This window comes from Cetorhinus maximus, chromosome 15 (assembly GCF_964194155.1).
Source record: "Cetorhinus maximus chromosome 15, sCetMax3.hap1.1, whole genome shotgun sequence".
In the NCBI taxonomy this organism is placed as follows: domain Eukaryota; kingdom Metazoa; phylum Chordata; class Chondrichthyes; order Lamniformes; family Cetorhinidae; genus Cetorhinus; species Cetorhinus maximus.
This window is the reverse complement of record NC_135893.1, coordinates 49,405,868-49,432,413: the sequence shown is the minus strand read 5'-3', so window position 1 is coordinate 49,432,413 and position 26,546 is coordinate 49,405,868. Positions and strand designations below refer to the sequence as shown.

The following is a 26,546-nucleotide window of genomic DNA, read 5'->3' as shown; positions in this document are numbered from 1 at the left end:
CAGTGAGGAGACACCAGAGATCCTCACATTGCATCTGTAAAGTTTGATTCCAGTCTGGTCTATGACAGTGCGGATACCCTCTGTGATAATGCTCCTGTCATGGAGATGCAGTGGAGGCCCTAATAGTCACTCGATTACAGGAAGATGATGACAACATGCAGTGAGGACACTCCATAGATCTTCACATAGCCTCTGAGAATGTCTGATTCCTGTCTGGCCAAGGGCAGGTCGCTTGTGCTCTGTGATCAGGGCCATATCATAGAGACGCAGCCATGAAACTCTAAACGCATCTGATCCTTTGTCCGCCTTCAGCACCTGAACCCTTCAGGAGCCCAGTATCACTGGTCACAGATGCTGAAGAGATGGGGGCCAGCCCCACCTTAAAGGTGCTGAGAGCACACAGAGAGAATGACGGAACTGTGTGACACCTGCCCACTACATTCTGGCAGCAATGACCAGCACCATCGAGGTGCAGGCATCAGTAATGTTTCCAGTGAGTGTGGAGCTGGACCATTGCTTTGGTCTGAAGGTTGCACAAAGCCCAGGGAAGAGACCCTGGACTGAGACACCCGCCTTTATCTTGTGCAGAAAGGTTTCACATCTGAGTGACAAGAACGCTGCTCATCAGAACAAGGAGCCATAGGCAGGGAGACATTCTTGGGAGTTTATTGACAATAGTGAACATTATGTACAAGTGATTAACACCCGTGCCCAGACTGTGCAACTACAAGTTCTTAACATTCCTAACACTGCCATTACATCTTGGTGCTCCCAGGCTGACTCCTTGTGGAGCAGGGGTAGCTGGAGTGAGATTGAGCTGCCCCGCACCCCTCTCCCATACACACTGTTGGAGGCCAAGTTTGGCATCGTTGATGGAGTTGAGCTCGCACAGCAGTGCAGGACCAATGTCCTGGACCAAGGTCTCCATGGCAGCCGCCATCCTACCAGCGTCGAACTTGGTGCTTTGGCACATCGGCGCTATCACCTCAGCCTGAAGTTGGACAGACTCCTTCATTGTGCTTTGCAATCTGAGGAGTGCAGTGGACATCTCTTCCTGATGTTCGCGAGCTTGCCTTTGCAGCTCCAGCAACTGTGACATGACCGAGTCCAGAGGCTCGTCATCTGACTTGAACTCAGCAACGTTCTGGCCTCCAGCAATCCTCTGAGTGCCGGAGACCTGGGAAGTCCCTGTCTTCACCTGCTGTGGATCAGAAAGTGCGATGTGCTCACCAGATTGTGATCCTGAGGCTATTCTAAAGCTAGGTCCCACAGAGGTGTGTGTCCCTGCGCTGGTGGAGGGTGTGGGTGAGCGCTGTGATAGGACTTCAGGGAGGGTGCCTTCAGATTCCCCTTCAGAGGTTTCTTTGGGGCTTGATTGGAGGCCCTGGGTCATGGACTCTGTCAGCTGTTTGGCAGATGTGTCTGCGAAAGCAAGGGGAGATAATTAGTGCACGGCAGTGGCCTGTGAAAGAGGACACATCACTCACAGCATGGTTGTCTGATGGATGTTGCATTGCTGGATTCTCACTTGGTAGAGCAGCACCGACCTCACTGTCAGCACAGGACCGATGCAGATCCTCGCCAGCCAGCTGGATGGCTCTGTTTTCAAAGTCCAAGAGGGCCTTAATTTCGGGCATTCCTCCACTGGTCTGCAAACCCTCCATCTTGTGTGCCAGCTTGTCCTGCATGAATAGAGATGGAGTGTAAGCAGGGTGCCTGCCAGGCCAAATGATAAGTATGCCTGGCCTGTGCGGGTGGTGAGTGGTCCCATGGACAGGATGAGGACAATGATGGTGTGTGTGAGACAGTGAATGGTGATGTCCCTTGCACTGGCAGCGAGTGAGGGCCCTGTGGATGTGTGATGGGTTTGAGAGAGTGAGAGAGTTGAGGGTGTGAGAAGAGTGACTTACCTTGGTGGAACGGAGGAGATCATTCATTCTCTTGTGGCACTGGATGGTTGTCCTTTTTTGCAGGACGTTGGCAGTGACCACCGCTGCCACTGCATTCCAAGCCAAGTTAGTGCTGTTATTGCCCATCCTGTGGCCAGAGCGGGGGTGGAGGATGTCCCAGCGAGCCTCCAGTGTCCAAAAGACACTCGAAGGACGCGTTGCTGAACCTGGGGGCTGCAGTCTTCTTCAGTTTCAGGGCCATGTCTTCGTGCAGCAGTGGTGAGCTGGAAGCACTGAGATATGTGCCTGTGGCTGGACTTTAAACATGGCGCCCGGCGTGATGCAGCTACGGGGTGATGGCAAGTGAGTGAATGAGAGCCCACCTGCCATGGAAATGGCGTGTTTCCCAGGAGTGGATAAATAATGTGGCAGGATTGAGACGACACAGCGAGAGAACCCGCCATTGTGGACGGCGGGTAAATCATCATTTTCCATGCCCACTACCGCACTTAGTGCAAATCTGGGACGATTCCGCCCAACAACACTAACCAGCGAGACAGCATCACTAACCAGCGAGACAACACCAACAACTTCAGTAGCAAGTGACACAACATTAGCAACATCAAGCATGACTACTTCAACCCCAGAAGCAACACGCACAACACAGCCTGTGCTGTGTGCCGACTCATCACTGAGAGCGATGAATGCCAAATCTACAAGGTGGAGGCACAATTTCCTACTATCCAAGCGATACCGCGAATAATGTTTTTCTGAGAAATGAGAACAAGCTATAGAAGGTTCTGAAGGCGTTCAGTTTATTCATAAAAGTCAATTATTAATCATCGGTTTATCTAAAAAGAATTAATGATTAGAATAGTTATATTGATCTGGAGACATTTTTTTTTAAAAAGGAAGAGGGATATTATATATTGTAATAAGATTCATAATGAGCTAGGAACTAACTTATGTAAATATATATTCCGGGGGTGCCACATTTCACTATCGCACTACAGCCATATGCTGAGTAAGCATCTACCCAGCCGTGCAGAGAGCAGAAAGTAGTACACTCGATGAAGCTCCACCATTTTAAGTCTAAAGGTGGCATCCGTGACCTTATGGATGCATTTGTGGGTGGAGGCTTGTGATATCCCACTGGGGTCACCTGTGGAGCCCCGAAAGGAGCCACTGGCATAGAAATTGAGCGCCATGGTCACTTTCACAGCCAATGGTATGGAGCGCTTGGTGGCCCTTGGGTGCCTCCGTGTTGCTTGTGTGGGTGGGTAGTCTAGGAGCCCGACCCCAATAATATCACTGTGGCTGTGCCTGAATTCTCTCAGTTGCAGAGGCATGGTCAGTTCATACAGGTGTCCCTAATGCGTGGCCACTTCCCTCGCTTACCTTTGATGGGATGCAGCACTTAACACTACCACCGCCCCCACGCCCCAGCATTCACCTGAGTCTGGCCAACACTTGCCCCCGGACACCCCTCCCTCCCCCACCCCCTTCAACAGTCGCCTCCGGAGCCAGGCATCAGTTGCACCGCCCTCCCCACCCCGGCGCCCCCGAGGCCTGTAAACAGTGGGTGAGCTGTGGAGAACGCTGCTGCTCACTCACCTCAGTTTCCCCAAAGTGAAGGCCACCAAGTGCATGTTGCCTGTGTGCTGTTGTGAAACACGTCGGCGTGCTTTCCCGCTGACGTGGCTGGGGTTCCAAGAGCCTGGTGGGATGGCCTTTTAATTATAGGCTAATGTATTACAATGATCTCCCTGCCAACAGATGGCGGGAAACACGGCCCGCCATCGGTGGGCTGAGTGGACTATCGCGACCTGCCTTCACGCCGTTGTGAAAACAGGTCATGCCACATTTTCCGCGCACACCACCTATCACCGCCACCAGCGGGGTCGGAAAATTCCGCCCACTATCTTCAATCAATGCAAGCAGATTAGATCCATACCCTTACAACCCCTCACATAGGTACGTATCTTTACCAGGAATCTGTGATCATTACGTTCTAGGTGGCTTGTGTAATGATTAAAGAGTATTCGACAAACTTGAAAACAGCAAAATTTGAAAACTAGAAAATCAGTTTAAAGGTAGGCAGGTACAGGTTACCCTGTAAAAACCTCATGTGTATGAAATTGTTTCACTGGATCTTTTCTGTCCACCTGAGAGAGCAGACATGTTCTTGGTTTGCGCAGGGGCGGGGAACTTTTTCCTTATCAAGAGCCACTTACAGACATAATCAGTCATGGGCCACACACACATAAAAACCAACTTCAATTTTTTTCTGAGAATGCAGAAACGTTCAACTCACCCGTGGTTTTAATGCGATGGCTGAGTTTGTTTTTCCTTAATGAGCCCTGTTATGTCTGCTGGCACTGATAATGTTGCTACTCACAACTGGTTTCCCAAATTCACATCTGTTAATCTGGCACACAGGCAGTTCTTTGAGAGAGAAAATTTTGCAAAAAAAAGCTGCTGGGAGCATTATGCAGTTCCAGACAGTGATGCAATTTTCAGCACGTGTCTCCTCAAGTTTGGAAATTCATTAGTGCCCACATGGAGTCTGTAGAATTCCAGCAGATGCAAGTTATTTCATTTGGCCTTTAGTTCAATGTTGCTTTGCGATTCTACAACTTCATGTTGAAGGTTTTCAGGTACACCGACTGCTTCAACATTGAGCAGTGTGGCAAAAAAGTTTAATTCCAGTTCCTTCACTTTTCAGTCTTGAAATCGCTTGCAATATTTCTGAAGTAACTTTGCACACTCCCTGGGGTACTCCACTGTTGTTATAGGTTTTCATTTCTGAAGGGTAGGAAAATGCACTGTGTTGCCCTTTTCCAGTTGCATTCGTCACAGCTTTAACTTGGTTTCAAATGATTTCCCATTTGAAAGAAGGGAAATAATAATCTGGTTAGGTCCTTGCAATTTAATATTGAGCTCAATAGACAGATACTGCGTAATGTCGACCATGAAAACCAAGCGGCCTTCCCGTTTTTCAGGAAACCTCATCCATGGGCAGGATGAGGTTTCCTGAAGCTTTCATAAAATAAATTTTTCCATACTTCACAAACATGTCCCAGCTCATGTGACACACATGAGGAGACATGTATAAATACATTTTTACTTTACTTATTAAAAAGTTTTATAATCCATTCAATCTCCCTGATGCATCTCTGTGTGCAGGGAGATTTTTGCGCTCTTTCGCGAGCATGTGCGAAAAAGCGCGGGCCCCGACTCTCCCTCCTCCTCCCGCCAGCACAGGTAGCACTGAGCGCTACTGGCTGCACATTACACTGGGCAGGTCTTAATTGGCCCACTTGCATAAAATGGCAGTGCCCAGCCGATAGCGGGCGACAATCAGCTCCGTGCCCGCCCTCGCCTGCTGTAGGAAAAATTATCCCCATTGTCTAACTAGTGGCAAAAGAAATATGAACTAACTTCTAACTCTATAAAACTTAAACTCAACCCCTTCTTAAACCCCTATACACAAACACACAAAACATGGATTTTAAGGGTGAGATAAAACAGTTCAATAACACCAATCCGGAGTACACGATTAGATAGGTTGATTTTGATTGATGTCTTCCAAATTCATTGCAGTTTGTTGTTGATGACACGAGGTGGTCTCTCAGCACTTTCAGTCTGTGGCTCACTGGTTGGAAAAGCTTGCTTTTCAATGTCTCTACTGGTGATTTTTCCCCTTTTCCTCTTGATAGGGGTTTGAAAGGGTTAGAGAGATGTGAGGAGAAGTCAGCTAGCTACTATGGCAGAATTACTGGAATCTTACAAACACGGGAGAGAGAGGTTTTAGGTCTTCCCTCTTTGCAGGCTAGGAGCTACTGACACCACACAAAACCCTGGTCACAAGCCAATTAAAATACTGTCATCAAGCAGCTCCCCTTAGTCCAGGACTCCTTTTTGGCACCATCCTGTTCTTCTATGTCACACTGTTTCAGGATAGCAACATTGTAGGTATTCCTCATCTTGTTCCAGTGAACATGCAACCATGGTAGTTTTTAAAGCCACAGTCCAAAAAAAATAGGTTATTTACAGTGGGCATTGCTGGCTAGGCCAGCATTTATTGCTAAAGTTGCCAACTGTGATTAAGTGTATTCCGGGAGGTTTTAATCACATGACTTTCCCCCCACATTCCAGCCATCAGTTGGCCAAAATATCTATCCTTGTGACGTACTGCCTGTCTATGCCAATTGGAAAGCGAAAATCCATTACCTAATTTGATGATGTTTGACTCTTAGCCAAACAGCAGTTTTCCCCCAATATGCAATATTTTGTAATATCTGGAAAAAGGAATGTTAAAAAAAAAGAAAATTTTTTAATGCCCCGATTATTTTTCTCCAGGAGTGCAGACAAGCGCCCTAGAGATTGATTTTTTAAGCCCTGAAGGGTTGGATATTCTGTTTATTGCCCACCCCCACCTGCCCTTGAGAAGATGATGGTGAGCTGCCTTCTTGAACCGCTGCAGTCCCTGTAGTGTAGGTACACCCACAGTGCTGTTAGGGAGGGAGTTCCAGGATTTTGACCCAGTGACAGCAACTAGGGTGTCAGATCAATGTACAGCAAATAGGGGTCATGGGGTAACTCCTCCAAACACAGCCTTCGATTCCCATTAGAAACGTGGGCACACTGCCAGCAGTGCGCCTCAGCACTCTTCGTTTGGCTTTATTAGAGAAAGTGCTGAAGCACTGAAATGCAGGAATGGAAGGCTTAACATTTTTGTTGCTCCTACCCCATTTATATCCATCTGAATTTCTGGATCATTTAGGAATAAGTGGCTAAAGGTGGCAAACAGCTAAGCACCCAGCAGAGGCTTCATCATGGTCAGTGCCACTCAAGCAGACCACACATACCATGTTGGACATGATTTCTGTGAAGCCATGGCACAAGCTCGAATGGGAATCTCTGTGCTGAGACATTGCATGCAAGCTCGCCAACAGGCTGTCCAATGCATCCTTTATTCCATGGTGTCTGCACATCAACCTTCTTTAGCAGACCGGGCTTCACACCGCATCAGAATTTTCTGCAGACGAGACGCTAGAGCAGATCATGAGCCTGCTCAAGCTCCTACACATTGACTGGTGATAATTGGACTGGCATTCATCTCCTAAATGGCAGAGTTTATCTTGGAAGAGGGAGGCAACAGATGTGAACTTCTGACACTGGTCATTTTGTATTTATTTATCAAACGTGAGTCTAATTACACAGGAGGGAAAAAAAAAACACATGACCAGAAAAGCTCCACTTCCTAGAACAGTACATCCATCCCATAGAAAAAAAAAACCTTCCCGCTCACTGAAAGTATACCTAGAGATGGCATCAGCAAGTCACAATGTCATATAGTTAAAATGTATTTTTATTGGCATTTCCAAGATGGTTACACTGTGGATTTGTTTAAAGTAGGGGGCTGATTCAAACAGGTTACATTCAAATAAGAGATTCTTATTCTTCAGTGCTATTTTATAGACTAGTATCAGAAATGTAGATATACAGAAGTCTTAAACCTGCAAACAAAATAACTCTAATTTAGCAATACAAGCTTAGGACAGGCCACCATTAGTTAAAAGTAGATCAAGCCAAAATCCAGTTTGTGGGGGTAATCCTACTGCTTTCACCGATAGGTTGAAGTGACAGCAGGGACTATATTCTGATGTTTAAAACTTTCATAAAGAATCAAATGCAGGACATTTAATGAGCACAAGCATTGGGAACTATAAGTTTCTATAGGTTTCTTAGCCCAACAAACTGTTTTCCCTGTGTGTATATTTGTATGGAACATGTGCAATTCCTGAGAGTTCCATCCCACTGAGGCTTATCCAAGCATTTTTATATAAATCACACTCAAAGTTAAGGAATGGTGTGTTATGGGCACCTGCTGTCCCATTTTACACCCTGCTGCCCAAATTTACTTTAATTTGGAGTTGATCGAAAATGAAATGGGCAGCAGATACAACTAGGATTATTGGCAGGTTAGGATAACACTCGGATTTTGTTCTAGCGATTTAAAAAAATGCTTCGCTACTTTCTAAGAGGTAGAACTACTTTATTTTTGAATATCTGGAGACTTCTAAAACAGATAGCCAAAATGTAATTGGAGAAAAAAGATCTGCAAGCTTCTCTAGTTCTAGACTATGGCTTCCAATCTATCGAATGACTGATCTTATTTCTGCCTCACTTCCTACTGCAGTTTATATAATACCACTGAGGTTATTGATTTTTGCATTAAATTGCTTTGGATAGCAATGAATATTTCACCCACTGCAGTAAGTCTGTCATTAATTCAAAGACTTGACCATTACTGTACACCTACCTGCCTGTTGGCCCTTTGGGTTTCATTTGAATGAACAGAGCATTGGTTTGACTCTCAGTTTTGCCTCTCCCTTACACTTTCCCTCTCCCTTACACTTTCCCTCAGGCACATTGATGTAGGGATATAACATCACTTGCATTAGAATCTATTTCTTGTTCAGCATTTAAGGCAGAATGGGATTTTTCACATTTAATATCGTGGATCTTAATGCTATATCATTCCCATTAACTTACAAATTTCCCAATTTAATTTCTCACACTAGGGAACAGAATGTTTATGGAGACCAAGGAAATTTAAAAAGGTGTGACATATCCTAATACTGTAGGATTAGAAATACACTCCTAGTGTTTCCAACTCTCTGGGCAGTAGCATCAAGTGATTTTGAGATAACGTGTTTTGAAATTTAATAGCTGTCATCTTTATCCTACTTAAGAGAAAATGAAGTTACAGTGCGGAACCAGGCAAGACACAAAAACCTATCAAAACGATCTCAGATCACCAGCCCAGCCACCTGCGAGCACATTAAGTGATAGTACAGCATCACACTACCTTTAATACAAGCTTTTATTTAGCATATTTTTTACTGTTAAAATCACAATTGTAAAGATTTTACCACCAAAAAGTACCAATTAGAACACAATCCTTTGCAGAAATATTACTTGGAATAATCCAAATTGTTGGACTATTTTGAGAATGATTTTTGATGCAACTCGCTTAAATGATAATAAAGAATTAGTTGCCAAAACCTACTTAAGACCATTTAAACTAAGTGACAAAATTACCTGAAGAAAATTACATGCCATTTCCCCCCAACCCTGACCACCCACCCCTCCCCCACCTCAAATAATTAAATGGCAGCTAATGACACTTGCAAGACCACAGATCATTTATTTATTTGCACACTTACGAAGATACTGCCAGGCAATAGTCAGCCTCCCACTTTAATAATTTTTACTCCAACTTCTCGAAAACAGCAGCGCATTTCCACTTCCAGAATATGAAGTCTCATATGTTTGATATCAGATTCTATAAGAGAAATATTCCATCTAGTAGTAGTAGTATCAAAAGTTGACGTGTCACAGAATCATAGCTGCATCTTGGTGAAATTTTACAGGCGTTTGCAGCTGCCGATGTGCTGTCCACAATTTGGACAAATGTGCTCCACATCCTGAAGACCATCAACACAAAATGGAATCAGGCAGCAGCCAAACACACACCTAGTAACAGTAGAAAATGTCAGGCAATTAGAGTGCATCCAAGACAAGATTTTGTAGAACACAGTTTTTGAAAAGGTGACCATATGGAAAGGGACCAGGTCAATGTAGTATAATCATTAGGAAGAAAAATGTAGTCTAGTCATTTGGGTAAAACAGTACAATAGAATCCTTCATTTAGTTCTGACAAATAAGCATGGCCACAGACACTTGAGCTAGAATATGTAAGTATATTAACCTCAGCACGAATTCCTAATGAAGCAGCATTTACTGTTACAGGACTCTCTCCTAAGTATGGTCCTGCCACACAAGACTTCTATAATCATTTAGAGAGTGTGCTTTTTCACAAGTTAGACTCCACCTGTTTCTTCAGTTGTTCTCTCTCCATTGCACCTGCGAAGAACTTTATCATGTGCACCAAAACTACTAAAATACCCTGCCCCCTCTTCAGCCAAGGATTACTATTTACTGTCACAAGGCTCTTGACCACGTCAGACCCTTCCTGCACTTCTGCTATCCCTGCAACCTCCTTCCATAACAGGATCCCCCTCACCCTAAACCTTCTACCCTACCAGCCTCCAAATTCAATAGGTCACATTCCACTAACTTACATTGCCCAAACATCAAAAGCATCTTCCTCTTCCCTCCTGCATTCTGGAAGGGTTGTAGCCTGTAAAATCGCAGTTCACACTTCTACTTTTAGCTGCTCTTCCTCTTGTACCTTCCTGCACGAGCTTACAAGCAGAATCTGTCTGTTCCTCACCGCCCACATCCCAAACAGACAATGAGTTCTGCTTTGGACGTCTACTCTAGTGAGGATATTTTAGGTGGAGATATTTTCTCAATGGCGAGAGGGCCAATGTCCAATATTATTCCTCCGAGACTAAGAAACCCACTGTTTTGTCAGCATTTTATGTTAATTTTGACCTGATCAGCAGGCTGCGTTTTGAATTTCTCCAGTTTCCTCACAATGGGCTATTATTGCCTCAGCCTCAATGTTTTGATGTTTTCTTTGATGCTTTTTTTCTACCATTGGCTGTAAATCATCTAATAATTTCCTGTTTGTACTACAATGACCCAAGAGTTAATGGGTTGAATTATTCATTCCACCCCACCCCCCCACCCCCCAAGAATTATTTCTGATATATTACAGAATCTTTACAGTGTATGAGGCAGTCATTTGGCCCCTTGAGTCTGCACTGGCTTGCTGAAAGAGCATTCTACCTAATCCTACTCCCCTACCTTATCCCTGCAACCTTGAAAACTCTCTTTTCAGATACCAATCCAATTCCTTTTGAATACCTTGATTGAGCCTGCCTCTACCACCCTCTCAGGGAGTTTGTTCCAGACTCCAACCACCCTCTGGGTGAAAAAAATTTTCCTCATCACTTTTATCACTTGCCAATTATTTTGAATCTGTGCCCTCTAGTTCTTGATTGGGAACAGTTTCTCACTATTTACCCTGTCCATACCCCTCAGGATCTTGAATACCTTTATCAAGTCTCTGTTTCCTGTCACTCAGCCAGAGTACACGTTTATTTTTCAGTTACCAATTCCGCAAATGGTTCCAACCCAGAACAATAACCTGTCTGTTTCCTACACAGTTGCTCACAGACCCAGTGATTGTCCAATAGAAAATGCCAGCAACACAGTCAGATTGCTGTCCATGGAAACTTTGCATTTACATGAAAATTTCAAAGTGCTCAAAGATTGGTTTTAGCAAATGGATATGCACGTCTGCCATACATGGTGTATTGGACAACGTACACTTAAAACTTAATCCTTTCCACATTGAATATTCAGAGAAGACTATAGTTATTTTGATAACCTACCCTACAAGGAAGAGACCTCCACAGCTAATCCATGTTAGCGCGCCTGCTGAGTGGCTAATACGGGTTACAACCACCTGGTTGCAGGATGGACAGGTTGTCTGCATTGGTTGGAAGCTGAAGTGTTGTGTGGGCTGCACATAAACAGTTTGCACCACTAAGGGAAGAAAAAAAAATGAAATTTATGAAGTACATGCATCATAGCAAGAACGCTAATTCAGTAATCAGCCTATTTAAACCATTTACAATAATGGCAAGATAGACTTGGAAATCAAATTAGAAGTTTAAATATTTTTACTCCCATTTTTACTATCCTTCCCTGAAGTACCTGCATTAGTAAATTATGTTCTGCATTTGTACTTGGTTTATATCACTAAACACTGTGGAGACAGAGTGAGAAGGGGAAAACAGGTTGCAGCTCACATGGTAAAGTGTAATTTGTGGTGAAGAGGAGCTTGCTCAGTCAAGCAGAAAAGTACATATATGTACAAATGCTCTAAAATTGAAGGTGAAGGTGATTAATTAAAAACAGTCAACAGTAAGCTTGGAAAACCAAACATGGCATTCAGGAACAGATCAGAAGTTCAAACTTGAGGCTTGCTTAACAATGGGTATTTTTGGAAACTCAGTCAAATGTCCAGGCAAGTATAATAAATCCTGATGAATTAGTGAGTAATGCACTGCCTAATTCTGTATTAAGTCATAGATCAGGAGAAGTTACATTATAAATTCTGATTCGGCTGAAGCTAATAGATCTCAGCTGCATTAAAGATGGTATAATTGGCCAGAAAGTTCCAGGCTATGCAAGGGAAGCGAAATAGAAGGATTGATGACTCCCCACTAATTCATCCTGGAAAATGCAGCAAGTACGTATTGGGTCAGCTCCACTGCAAGTCTCCCCATACACCTGAATAGCCTGGTGGCTCTAACATTCAATACAATAAGAATGGCCAGCACATGTCACTGCAGTTTGTAGAGCTAAGGGAGAAAATTGCAATGACGAGGCTACCCATTTCTTTTTGCACACCCCATGGACACAAAGCCCACTTTGGGCATGAAAGAAAATCATTTCGTAAAGCACACAGCACCTACATTTGTGTAACCCTTCCATTGACAGGCTATAATATGGGAACAGTGCCCCCCTCCCCCATATCATGATCAGAAGTCAGCACTTAGATTCCTATTTGGATAGATACAAGAGTCTAACACTTGTCATGTGGTCATTTGTTAAGAGTTCATTTTAATGCTTTCCAAGGGAAGTTACTAGCAGACTTACCAACAGGAGGATTAGCATGCTGAGGCGCTGGTATCCCAGGACCTCCCATGGGAGGTCCTACAGGATAAGGTGGGTGTCCTTCCATGGGAGGTCCTGCAGGATAAGGCGGGTACCCAGCAGCCCCTTGATAGCTTGGTGGCTGCACTGAATCCATATAGTTAGGGGGTGGTGCACCATAAGCACCTTTCGACTCCATTGGGCAAGATATATCACCTGAAATTCAAGAGTACATGCAAGAAATATTACTCAACTCCTCCAAGTATCAGATCTAATGTCAGCTTAGAAAATCTGGAGTACAGTTTTGTTCTCAGCAGTGTTTGCTGGCAGCTTTGCTTTGTCTTATGCTTTTTCTTCAAGTTATACACTGGAAGCGATCCATGATGGCATCCATCTGTCTGGGTAGATGATGGACTGCACCCAGGATGTATGTCACTCGTAGAAGGAACAGGTATTACAAATCTTAAAAATTAACAGTTGAGTACAAAAGGATGCCAAAAAACTACCTAAATAGAAAGACTTGCATTTACACAGCACCTTTGCAACTTCAGGGTGCCCCAATGTGTTTTCAAGCCAATGAAGTATAGCCATTGATAATGACCAATTTTGTGATGTTGATCATGGGATAAAGATTAAGCAGGTGAGCAGGAAACCAGGCCATAAGATTTAAGCTCACCCGAGGGTTGACAGGCCTTAGTTTAATGTCTCTTCTGAAAGACAGCACAGCACTCCTTCAGCACTCCACTGGAACAGCAGCCTAGATTTCTATGTTCAAGTTCTAGAATGGGAAACTGGAACCTGCAACCTTCTGACTCAGGTGAGTGTGTGCTATCAGTGGAGCTGCAGTTAACATGCCATTAGCATTACTAACATGAACAATAGGTTCACTATCTTTGATTTTCCAATCTGTCATTCTTTTCTACATCCACTCCAACACTTGTAAAGTAAGGAGTTTTCCCCCTGGCCAATATCTATTCCTCAACCAAAAAAGACAGATGATTTGATCATTATCACATCAGAGATTTGCCTTCAGAAGCAAGTGCAAGGAACGCCAATAGAGACACATATACCAACACAGATTCTGGAGCCACATTTCCCATCAGAGTATTAGATTCAAAGTCAGATTGCTGGCCATTATGCTGTACTGGCACTGAGGAACTCGGTTAAAAAAATCCAATGCCATTCCTCCATGTAGATGGCCACCAATTGCTGAGGACCTAAACTCTAGATGTAGCAAAGGATTTGGTTCCTAAAGCGATGTTCAATTTCCATGCATGGACAAACAGGAATAACAAGCGTACTTCCAGATGATAACTCTCAGGTCCCAGTAGATAACATCAACAGCCGCAAGATTATATCTTTGTGCTCAGACATCATCAACTTGGGATTGATGGGGAGGAGGCTCATGTCAAAACATTCAGCTTTGGCAATGTCCATCAGACACACGAGTGTTAAAAACAAAAAATCAGGTGTCTAAATGGTTTAGGGCAATGCTCTTCAAACTCAGGTGTTAGAGCATGACACAGCACTGGTTGAGCTTCAGATTTGACAAGGAGTGGTTACATCCCACTCAATATCAAGCCCAATGTACGCACAATGCTGGTCTGGGATAATGACAGTGTCAGGAAAGGACCCAATTCATTTACCAATGGCATAAATCAAAGGGATGTCAGCCAGAACAAAAAGCAACTGGAAGCACCTGCCCTGAAGAAAAATAAACTTAAAAGCGATCTATACAACCATCCTTCACAAACATTCATTTATATAGAGGACAAAAGACAGCTCCGTAGCCATTTGATGAGGGAGTACAATTAGAGCTTGAAAATTATATGCACATCCAAGAAAGTGTACTCAGCATGGATAATGCATACTTACTCAGCGAGGTGCCAGAAATTAATGATGTTTTGCCTGGGTGGACTTGGTTTCAGAGAACTTCAATCCCACAGAAGTCAAACATTGTACAGAGCTCAATAGGGCTGCCATCTTTGGCTAGCTCCCAGTCAATGAACACAATCTTGCAAAGTATTGATATTACAGACAAACCAAGAAGAATGGATAATATTAATTACCATGACTGTTTGTTTAAAACTATTAGTAATATTAGGGATGGGCAACAAATGCTGACCTAGCCAGGAACACACACATGAAGAAAGCAAAATACTGCAAGATGCTAGAAATCGGAAATAAAAAAACAAAACAAAAGAAAAAAGCTATTAAAACTCAGGATATCTGGCAGCATCTGCGGAGAGAAAAACAGGGAGTTAATGTTTCAAGTTCGTATGATGAGTTTTTCCAGCATTTTTTGTTTTACTACAGTGACACCCATGTCCTGTGAAAAGATCATATGGACCAGGAAAGCCCACTTTGGAGGAACACCCTCTTCATGCAGAGGCTTATTCTTCATCTGGGGAGTTTTACACTGCAGCAGTTGGCACTGGGCAAAGATTTGCCGATGCCTGTTCAGGACACGGTGATTGGATCCAAACTGGTTGTGACAGGTTCCGTCAATGACGTTGTAAACAACCATTGCTACAACAGGAATATTAGAATTCAAGATTGTGCGAAGTTTTACAGTGAGAGAGATGTTGAAATGGCAGAATTACATCAATCTACCAGGGAGTTCGACACGATTTACAGGTTGTACAAGGAAAAAAGGCCTCGTCACATGGGATGTGAGCATCACTGGCTGGGCCCATTTATTGCCCATCCCTAACTGCCCTTATGGTGGTGGTGAGCTGCCTTCTTGAACTGCTGCAGTCCATGTGGTGTAGGCCCACTCATGTGTAATGGGCCTTATTGATATTGTGGTTTGATACAACTGAGTGGCTTGCTGGCTATTTAAAGAGTCGACCACATACATGAATGCAAGAAGTTTAAATAATCTTGCATAGAATAAATGGTTTCTATGGTAATTTGTTCCTTAGCAGACATGAAAATAACTTGAGATATATAAGTGCGCCATAGGGTAACTCCACAGATCAGACGTCCTCAGGTAATACTTCTGACCATTTCTCTCACTACCCATGTTCAAATTTCAACAGTCGTCACAATACATCACCATTGCTAGCAGGAATGCAATTTCTTGGTAAGACAATTTTTCAGACTTGTTACATGCAGTTTTTGCTTCTGGCATATTTACACTGGTTCTAGCTACTTCCCCGATGGGGACAACAGAATTAAATTCTAAGAAAAAAAAGAGCCCACAGTCTCTGCCCTAGCATCTACTTAGGAGGCTCAAGTGTCAATTTAGCACCTCTAGCCATTTTACTATCTTAAAAAAGGTACTATATAAATTCAAGTTGTAGAACCCTACGCCCACTTTTATGGTCAGTGTTCCATCCAAAGAGGTGTGAAAACCTCACTGCACTGCACCACATCTTCTGCTCATCAGCAGCAGTCAGGATACTTGTAGATGCTGTAGCTCACCTTAGCAATACTGCAAGCCTAACACCCACATCTCAGCTTCCACAGACCTTCAGCTATTCAACTATGACAGGCATATCATCCAAATACTGCAACACATGCACTGACATTCTGCCCTCCCTGCTGCAAGACAAGGTCTCACAAAACCAGAAAGGGGCAGAGAACAAGCAGGGGGACAGGTACTAGTGAGCCCTTTGAGGGGGATGGTGCAGCAAACTTCTGTCGTGACAGTGACTGCGTTGTTGCAGATAGAGTCAATGAGAACATCCAGGATGATGGTACATTCCGGCCCAATACAATCCTCAAATCCCACTTCACCCTCACCCTGCTATCTGGCATAAGAGCTCAAGCTCTAGATGGTGTGACCATGGACCGACCACCTGCTTTCCATCCCACCCTCTGCTCATGCATTTTTGCTTTCAGATACTCACGAGGATGCCGTGCGACCAGTCACTGCAGCCTCACAAAAGAAGAGGAGCGCAAGGCCTTCTGAAGATGCAGCATCACTTGATCAGACTTTCACAGCTGAGACACTAGCACTGTGTACATTAGAGGGTAACAGAGATAGGATCAGCATGTGGTGAGCCACCAGGCATGAGTGGGCTGCAGCCAGGCCAGGGTGTGCGCACGCCAGTTCACCAGAGGGCACAGGACTCAGGAAGGATTTCAATAGGACAGTGTACAAGAAAAAACACTGACGGGCACACACACCAAGATACTCAATGCAATGATGGACCTTCAACTGTCACCGTAAAAGAGGACCATGGCAGAGTCCACCTCCTCCTTGGTACAGGACTTCTTGCCAACCTTGCAGTCCATGTTCTCCAGAGGAGAAGTGCAGTGGAAAACTCCATGACAGGATTTGCAGACCCAGCCAAGTCACAGCTCCTGGTGGTCAACGTCTCAGCTTCCATTGCATCACAGGCAGAAGCCATCCAATATCTAAATGCTATAGCAGAGGTTCAGATTGAAGTCAAGCTTGGTGCCATGCAGGTTCAAACTGCTAGCATCATGGCTACTGATACCAGTGCTCAAAAACAAAATAAGTAAGGTGCAAGCTCACAGCAGTTCAGCAATTGGTGCTCTAAAAGATTCCTGGAATGGCTGAGGCAGTGGCTCTATGGTGGGCATCTCGCAAAGGATTAACATCAGAAGGACTGATGGAATAACATGACTGAGGAGCAGTTATCCGAGGGTGGAGAATCACACGCAGAGCTCCCAATATGTATATAGTAGCTGTAAAAAGAGAGAGAGTGTGATGGTTTTAACAAACTGCAGTCTCAAGCAGCTTACCTTGGGAGAACAGACAAACCCCAGAGAAGCCAGTCTAGATCCTGAACACATAACCAAACACATCTCAGGATAACAAAACGACAGCATAGTTATGAATCACTTTTGAGGGAATATGGTGAATTGGAACATCTCAAGGAACTAGAATGTAAAGCAAAATATGACCAGTATGCTGTGAGTAAAAGGCAGTTGCTGAATCCCTTGAGTAGACCAGTTTGCTAAACTATCCTGTAATATACACATTAGTTGTAGACTACAAGTAAAAAAATCAAACTTACTTATGGTTTATCGATCCTGTGAGATTGGTGAGTTTGTGTAAAGAAGCTGGAAATACAACATGATGACATTGTTTGAGGTTGAAGAACAGAGGAGGGGCCACAGACAAGATCTGATGCAATAAGATTGCATGCACATCGAAACCCTGGGAGGCAGAGTCACTCTGCAGACAGTATTTTGCAGAAAAGTGGGTACTTGATTTGTGGGAGTTTTTAAAAAAAATTCATTCATGGGATGCGAGTGTCGTTCGCTGGGCCAGCATTTATTGCTCATCCCTAATTGCCCTTGAGAAGGTGGTGGCGAGCTGCCTTCTTGAACTGCTGCAGTCCCTGTGATGTAGGTACACCCACAGTGCTGTTAGGGAGCTCCAGGATTTTGACCCAGTGACAGTGAAGGAAAGACTGCATTTGGACATGCACTGCTTCAGTATCTGAGGAGTCACGAATGGAGCTGAACATCGTGCAATCAGCGAACATCCCCACTTCTGATCTTATGATGGAAGGAAGGTCATTGATGAAGCAGCTGAAGGTGGTTGGGCCAAGGACACTATCCTGAGGAACTCCTGTGGGGATGTCCTGGAGCTAAAATGATTGGTCTCCAACAGCCACAACTATATTCCTTGGTGCTAGGTATGACTCCAACCAGCTGAGAATTTTCTCTCCGATTCCCATCGACTCCAGTTTTGTTAGGGTTCCTTGATGCCACACAAGGCACTGTTTTAAGGGAACATGTAAATTGACACGTCGTCAAAGAACTAGGATGTAAAGCGGCATGTGACCAGGTGCTGAAAGGGAGAAACGAGTCAGTTCAGGAGTTGCACCGTGCAGTTGGTTTTAAATCGGGTAAAAAAGTTGCAAGGCCATCGAGATGTCCTCAGGTGCTACTCTCAAGCAAAATGGGAAAACAGTGCCACTGGATGAGTGTGGCAAAAACCTGAACGGCAGCTAAGAGGGAAGTAAGTTTAAAAAAAAGTACTTGCCATTACTGGATCGTTCCACGCACAAGAATACAAATCATCTGTATTTCAGGAGCGTTGACAGGAAACATCAGGAAGGTGACCACCAAATTTTCCAGCATGAATTAGAAGGCCACCAGGTGTCCTATCCAAATTTAGGGTTTTTAAACAAAGGATGGAATTATGCTTTAAAACTTCTCTCCCAGAACCAGATTAAAACAAGCAGTTGAGATAAAGATTGCAATTGGAAAAGAAGGGTTGCATAAAGTCAACACTTGGGCCTGAGGAAGAGCAGAAGGGCCCTATTACTCTGTGGAACATGCTGCAGGATCAGCTTAGCGTGAAAGGTGAACTTCAGAATAGATGATTGGAGCTGAGGGCTTACAGACAACAGCCACAAGAATTAATTGATCAGCTCATCAGCAGATGCCATGATAAAGGGCAAGGACTGCGAGTTCTCGGGAGCTGAGCTGTTATGGAGTCATAGTCCGTTTGCTGATTGAAGCTTCCCAAAAAGGCCTTTAGAAAAAAAAGTCATGATATTGACACACTGTTAAAAGATGGCAGAAAATATGAAGCCATTGTGGCTAGATAACACACACCTACAAGCATTGGGTGCAGCTGCCAATATTGGCGTGGTAGCCAGGATGCAGAAAGGAAGGAAGCCAACAATGTGTTTCCTGCATCCACTGCAAAGTTTATTTTTGCACAGGATGTGGTCAGACCAGCACTTATTGTCCATTTCCAATTGCACATGAGAAGGTGGTTCTTGAGCTACTGCAGCCAGTGCTGTTAGGAAGGGAGGGAGTTCATTTGTCCAGCGTTCCACGAACTTTGCAAGGTATGTGGTGTAATAGGACATTGGGCTCACCAATGCAGGAAATTTGGTTCCATGGGTGCGACCAGAGCTTACAAAAAAAAAGGTACAACCAAATAAAAAAGTATATGGCATACTACAGCAACAAAAGGAGTGTGCCAGAGACCTCGCAAGCATCCAGAGTGAGGATTCACAGTGGAGAAATCTTCAACTAGAAAGCATACAGGCTTTCCATGTCATGAATGTGTTGCATGTAGATGAAGTCAAACAGTTAAGTCAGAAACTCTCAGAACATTTTAGCAGTATTTAGATATTCACTTGTGTTGCCTTAGCCTCCAGGGCCAAGCGCTGGAAAATGGGATTAGTGCTGTCAGATCTTTGTTGACCGGCATGGAGATGATAGGCTGAATGGCCTCCTTCTGTGCTGTAAAAGTCTATGAGTCTGAGTCTTTTGTTACTACTATCAGCATCAAATGTCCAAAGAAAAGTTGCTAACATGCTCACAGCCATAGTCGATACAAGGACAAGCGCAAAAATCTTACTCGTCAATCTTACTAGCCAAGTTGTTCGAGTACAGCTACAACACTGGCATCTACCCGGCTATGTGGAAAATTGCCCAGACATGTCCTGTACACAAAAAGCAGGACAAATCCAACCCAGCCAATTACAACCCCATCTGTCTACTCTCCATCATCAGTAACGTGATGGAAGATATCGGCAGTGCTATCAAGCGGCACTTGCTAAGCCATAGCTCAGTTTGGGTCCCACCAGGGCCACTCAGCTCCTGACCTCATCTCAGCCTTGGTCCAGACATGGACAAAAAAGCTGAACTCCAGAGGAGAGATGAGAGTAACTGTCCTGGACACCAAGGCAGCATTTGACCAAGTGTGGCATCATGGAACCCTTGCAAAACTGGAGTCAATAGGAATAATGGTGAAATCTCTCTGCTGGTTGGACTCATACTTGGCATAAAGGAAGATGGCTGTGGTTATTGGAGGTCGTTCATCTCAGTTCCAGGACATCATTGCAGGAGTTCCTCAGGGTAGTGTCCTAGGCCCAGCCATCTTCGCTGCTTCATTCCTTCCATCATAAGGTCAGAAGTGGGGATGTTTGCAGATGATTGCACAATGTTCAGCACCATTCGCGACTCATCAGATACTGAAGCAGTGCATATCCAAATGCAGCAAGACCTGGATAATATCCAGGTTTGGGCTGACAAGTAACATTTGTGCCACACAAGTGTCAGGCAATGACCATCTCTAACAAGAGAGAATCTAACCATTGCCCCTTGATATTCAATGGCATTACCATCTAGGGATGGGCAATAAATGCTGGCCCAGCCAGTGAAGCCCACATCCCATGAATGAATTTTAAAAAAAATTACCATTGCTGAATTCGCCACTATCAACATCCTCGGGGTAACCATTGACCAGAAACTGAACTGGACTAGCCATATAAATGGCTACAAGAGTGGGTCAGAAGCATGGGATCATGCGATGAGTAACTCACCTCCTGACTTCCCAAAGCCTGCCCACCATCTACAAGGCACAATTGTGTGGAGTGTGATGGAATACTCTCCACTTGCATGGATGAGCGCAGTTCCCACAACACTCTAGAAGCTTGACACCGTCCAGGACAAAGCAGCCCGCTTGATTGGCACCACATCCACAAACATGCACTCCCTCCACCACCGACGCACAGTAGCAGCAGAGTGTACCATCTACAAGATGCACTGCAGGAATTCACCAAGTCTCCTTAGACAGCATCTTCCAAACCCATGACCGCAACCACCTTGAAGGACAAGGGCAGCAGACACATGGGAACACCACCACTATCCCGTAAATGAAAAAAAAAGAAAAGCAATTAATGGCAGCAGTCCCGACCAGCTGTTGTGGAAGAGAGAGAGACATGGGTGTAGAAATTGTCCTGCCAAAAGACACATAATGTCATTGGTATAAAAAGTTGGGGCATTTTCAGTCACAGCAGAAAAATGGTCTGAACACTCAAAGAAAAAAGCTTTAAAAGGGAAACAGAGTCCATAAAGTAGAAGTTAAAAATTGATTCCCAAGAAGGGGTGAGATTAAAGAATTAAACAGAAATTATTGGACTGCAGAGGTCCTAGTAGAAGGTCAAAGATACCAGACTCACAAAAGTACAAGAGAGGAAATTTACTGAAGTACACAGATGAGACAGTATGGATAGTTGTTACAGAACAATATTGTGGGATATTTGATCCAGGAAGAAGTTTGGATCATAGATCAAGCAAGATACGGAGAAATAGTGGGGGGGGGGTGGGAAATCACCACTCCAGAGATCTTACATTGTCCAGGCAGAACTAGGCACAGCAAGAAACAAGAGGGCTTTGCAATTGAGCAGAGTCAAGTACAGAGATCAGAGAGTTTGCAATTATCACAAAATGAAAGATGACATCGAAGCTGGGTGATCCCGAATCATCTACTAGTTCAAATTCTGTTCAGCAACATCCAGAAGACCAGCGTCAAAACGAGAGTCCTTATCCCCTACAGATAGAGGGGAACTAGGTATGGTAGGCTTGTGAAGGCACCACAATGCTTTTCGGTATACAACATCATCGAGGAGAGAGAGTGCAGAGAAGATGGAGAGAAAAAGAAAAATGGCACCTACCCAAGAAAGCAAAGAGAGACTACATTTCCTGTGGGACTACAAAACACTGAAATGTTCAGAATGACTAGGACACTGAAGCATCGGATTTCCACAAACATCAGAAAACATTGACGTCTAAAGAGAGACGTTGGGGAGGGCAGAGGTGTGGTGGAGAAGATGTACAATAAATGAAGCATGTTAGACTAAGTCTCTTTAAGGATTAACCATAATGGTCTGTAACATGATGGAAGGAACTGACATACACATGTGATCTGGGACTGGAGTGTAAGCATGATCAGAAGCTAGTATCGGTGTTCTCATAACTGTAAATATGTTACAATGTTTCGCAGCCAGCAGTCTTGAGAAATCTTTTGAACCTACAACCCAACACAAATATATAGTCACTTCAGAGGCATTCATACTCCACAAGTCCTTGCAAAGCTCCAACGTCACCCTGTTCTGTCTTCGAAAACCTGCGTGAGCTCCTCCAGCAATCCAGCACTTCCACTAACTGCAGCAAAAGAAAACACCTCCCTCAAGTCCCCAGGGTGATGCCTTTAAATAGGGGAGTGGCATGTCTCTCGCCCGGTTAAATGCATTTTCTGTTGCAGTCAAGTGGGCACAAAGAGGACTTGCAGGTTTGGCACCAAATAAAGTGTTTGATATTGACTGACATCACTACCTACCCACTCTCCATACTTCCAGCACACGCAAAACATGCCTGTGCTACCACACTAAAGTAGCAGTCATTACAGGTTCCACTGGAAGCAAGCTGGCTATGTTTAGCCCCTCTGGACTCACGTACTGCCAAAACCACTGGCATTATGGCGTCCAAATCTGGCATCCTATATTGTTAGTCATCCAGGGAGCTGTAGCTCTTTCCTTTCTCCACCCACCCACCCCTTTCATGGGAGGGTGTGTGTCTACTTTGTACTCAAACCATCTGCTTTTTCAAAAGGCCTCCAAATGGTACAAACTATTGTTTTACCTACCAATTTTTGATTCCAATTTGACAGGGCTAGATCCCTTTTTGTCTCGTTGAAATAAAGCTTTTTTAAAAAAAAATCCTTGATTGCACCAGTCCTTTTCCATAGCTATTCTAAAAAGGCTAGTCCATTACAATGCTCCATTCATCTCTGCATGTTATATATTAAAGAAAGCCAAATCAAACATAGATAAGCCAAAACCGAGGTGAAAATTATTAATATGTCCCTGGTTACTGTAACTGTGCGAGAACACTGTTAGAAATTGTCAAGGCGCAGAAAAGCCTGGGCATAATTTATGGAAATGTCATTCAATTTGCAAACCACTGCTCAGAATGGAAAGAAACTGATGCCATTTAACATTTACTATTGTCATAAATTATCCCCCCCGCCATCCCAAAGTGACAGGGTAGCAACAAGGCTTACATGAGACAAGTGGAGCATTAAAACAACCCACGAGGATATGATATTTATTCCAAGGGAAAAAAAGGGTTCTCGAAAAATACCTGATTAAAAAAAAAGAATATTGAAAGACTGAGCAGTCAGTCAGTGGCAGCATGTACATTGACAGGGAACATTAGTAACCCCAAAAAAAAGTTACACCCAGTATTTTCATCCAAGTTTGGTTTTTCTTCAGACTTTTAAAAGCTGTGAGGATGCAGCAAATGGTTCCATAGACCAGCAGCAGACTTGTAAACGCATCTCTGTAGCTGTGCTATTGCCTCAGAGTCTGAAGGTCATTGGTTCAAGGCCCACTCCAGATACTCGAGCACAAATCTAGGCTGGTGCTCCCAGTCCTGTAATGGGGAGGGGAGGGAGAGCAGTGGTGCTGCACTGTTGGAGGCGGTGTTAAACTGAAGCCCCTTCTGCTCCCTCAGGGAGATCCCTTGGCACTATTTCAAACTTCTCTCATGTGCTGGTCAATGTTTTTTTTAAAAAGAAAATCAAAGGAAATGCAGCTCATCTAGCCATAATCACTCCAAAAAAAAAGGTGGGACCTCGTGTGTAAATTGGCTGCCACATCTCCTTATAAAGAAAAAATGACAGGTGCTATAAGAATGTAAAGTTGGACTTTTAGATCCTAGGCCACAAACCGGATCAGAAGTTAAAAGATTAATATTGCAGCTGCTGAACTTGTTTACATATCTATTTCATCCAGCACACATTGTGCTTTATTGAAGAACTGGCCAAGTCACATTCCTTTTAAACTAAGGGCGAGTTCCAAGCTTTGATTCTTTGGACAGTGTGTACATGGTAATATGTGTACATGGTAATATTTGTACTTGCATGGTGCCTGATCATGTCAAACACCTTGAAGCAATGAACCATTTTTGAAGTGCAGGGTAAACTTATTTATCCAGGCATCCACAGGGTTGGATCTAGGCACCATTCCCAGTTGATCAATTCGACAATAAGCTGCCTCTTCAATAGAAACTAATGCAGCAGCTTTCCTTTCACTCCTGCACCCATTTCCCCATCTACAAACTTCCCCAAAACATCGAGTTTATGGGCAGAATTCTCCGGTTGGTGAGCAGGGGTGGGGCCCGCTCACCGACACGTAAGATGACACACGGTGATGTAGGGCATGTGTCCCGATGTCACCGCGCGTCATTTAGGTCGTCAGTTCGGCGGGCGCGCAGCCAAGTCGGCTGCCTGCCCACCAAACTGCCAAAGGCCTATTAAGGCCATTTAAATAGCCATTAACTCAATTAAAATGAGCTGCCCATCCAATCTTAAGGTTGGCGGCTGGCGAAGAGCCCAGGCGGCCTTCGCATTTTTCACGAAACCTCATGAAATGAGGTTTCATGAAGTGTTTTAAAATGTAATAAAATTTTTTTACATTAATTCTTTGACATGTCCCAATTCATGTGACAGTGTCACATGAAGGGACATGTTTCAAAAGTTTTTTCCTTTCTTTATTTAAACTTACACATGTCAAACGGATCTCCGAGGCACCTCTGTGCTTCAGGGAGTTCTCTACGCTCTTTCACGCACAGCACTTCCGGGCGCGCATCACGATAGGCGGGCCTTAATTGGCTCGGCCACATAAAATGGCGGCGTGTCCCTGATTGGGGGTGATGATCGGGTTCGCACCCGCCTCTCCACGCTCCCCCCCAACCAAACAATTTGGGGAGGGGGAGGGGGGGGGATATTTTCCTATGAAATCTTTCTGAACACTTGCAAGTGCCTGACACAAAAAAACAGAACCAATGAGGTGAGAGACATCTGACATATAAACACACTGATGGTAAATCAACCGACTCCGTACATTTCGCAAAGACTTCCTCCAAACTGTTCTGCTTCAAAGAAAACGGAACTTCATCAATAATTAATGGGGAACCTAATTCTTGTTTAAAACCCCAGCGTGGGACCAACCATTAGTTGTAAATTGAAAGCATGACCAATTCCATCATTACCAAAGGGTCTCAATGCTGCACCATGTTAGTGACTGTTAATATGATTACATTTTCAGAATGCAATCACAAAAAGGTGTACAGAAAATAGCCCCATCTTGTGACCCACTCTCCCTGCCATTTTGGTACTTGCAATTGTATAACAAGAATATCTTTTCATATCACTTCGCTCCAGCCAAATTTTGCGCAGCAAAGTAGTAATAGTACAGCAGGTCTCCCTGTAGAAGGGTCTGGTACATAGGGTTAATGTGGGGTCGAGTACAGTACCATCCACATTAATGCAAGACGACACTTGACCCAGAGCCAGGGTCAGTTTGGAGATGGACACAGTTGGATTAGGACCTAGAATGAGGTCAACTCCATACCTGTACCTTCTTCCAAAATTGGCTCAGTGACAAGAAGCAAATGGTAATGGACGATGTGGGTGGCATGATTGGGGGATTTGCAGATGACACGAGAATTGGCTGTGTCGTTGATTGTGAAGGGGATACTGTTGACTCCAGGATTATATCATGGCTTGGTTGAGTGGGAGGAAAAGTTGCAAATGGAATTCAATCCAGAGAAGCGTGGGGTAATGCATTTGGGGAGGTCAAACAAAGCAACAGAATACTCAATAACTTCCCATTTATTACGAGGGTACAGGAAGTGAGATACCTTGGGAGTGCATGTCCACAGGTACCTGAAGGTGGAAGGGCAGGCGGATAAAGTGGTAAAGAAAGCATTTGGAATGCTTTCCTTATTGGACAAAATACAAAAGCAGGGATGTAATGTTGGAACTGTATAAAATGCTGGTTAGGCCACAGCTGGAATTGTGTACAGTTCTGCTTGGCACATTACAGGAAGGACATTATTGCTCTGGAGAGAGTACAGGAGGAGGAGATTTACAAGAATGTTGGCAGGGCTGGAAAATTGCAACAAATGAGGAAAGGTTGAATAGGCTGGGGTTGTTTTCTTTAGAACAGAGGAGGCCGAGGAGTGACTTTGTTGAGGTGTACAAGATTATGAAGGGGCCTAGATAGAGTAGACAAGACACACTTTCCCTAATGGAGAGGTCAATTACCAAGGGGCACAGGTTTAAGGTGATCAGTAGAAGGATTAGAGGGGACATGAAGAAAAACCTCCAGACACCCACCACCCTCTGGATGAAGAGTTCACTGCCTGGTTTGGTAGTTGAGGCTGAAATGCTCAACTTATTTAAAAAGGTACCTGGATCAACACCTGAAGCGCTGTAGA

At 44.1% G+C, this 26,546-nt stretch overlaps 1 protein-coding gene across 9 annotated transcripts in view; it reads right to left on the bottom strand.

Moving 5' to 3' along the window:
- LOC144690659 (lipopolysaccharide-induced tumor necrosis factor-alpha factor homolog) overlaps positions 1–26,546 on the bottom strand; it is a 94,624-nt gene that overhangs the window by 44,708 nt on the left and 23,370 nt on the right. For 6 of the 9 annotated variants that reach the window (XM_078558379.1, XM_078558376.1, XM_078558380.1 and 3 more), the window contains 3 exons: positions 12,537–12,749; positions 11,264–11,417; positions 7,246–9,434 (listed from right to left, as the gene is read on the bottom strand). In XM_078558379.1, coding sequence (XP_078414505.1) covers positions 9,326–9,434; positions 11,264–11,417; positions 12,537–12,732 — 459 coding nt within the window. In that variant the 5' untranslated portion in view covers positions 12,733–12,749 and the 3' untranslated portion in view covers positions 7,246–9,325. Of the gene's footprint in view, positions 1–7,245; positions 9,435–11,263; positions 11,418–12,536; positions 12,750–17,019; positions 19,385–24,829; positions 24,978–26,546 lie in introns of those variants that run through there. The other 3 variants (XM_078558374.1, XM_078558383.1, XM_078558375.1) reach the window with 3 other exon arrangements.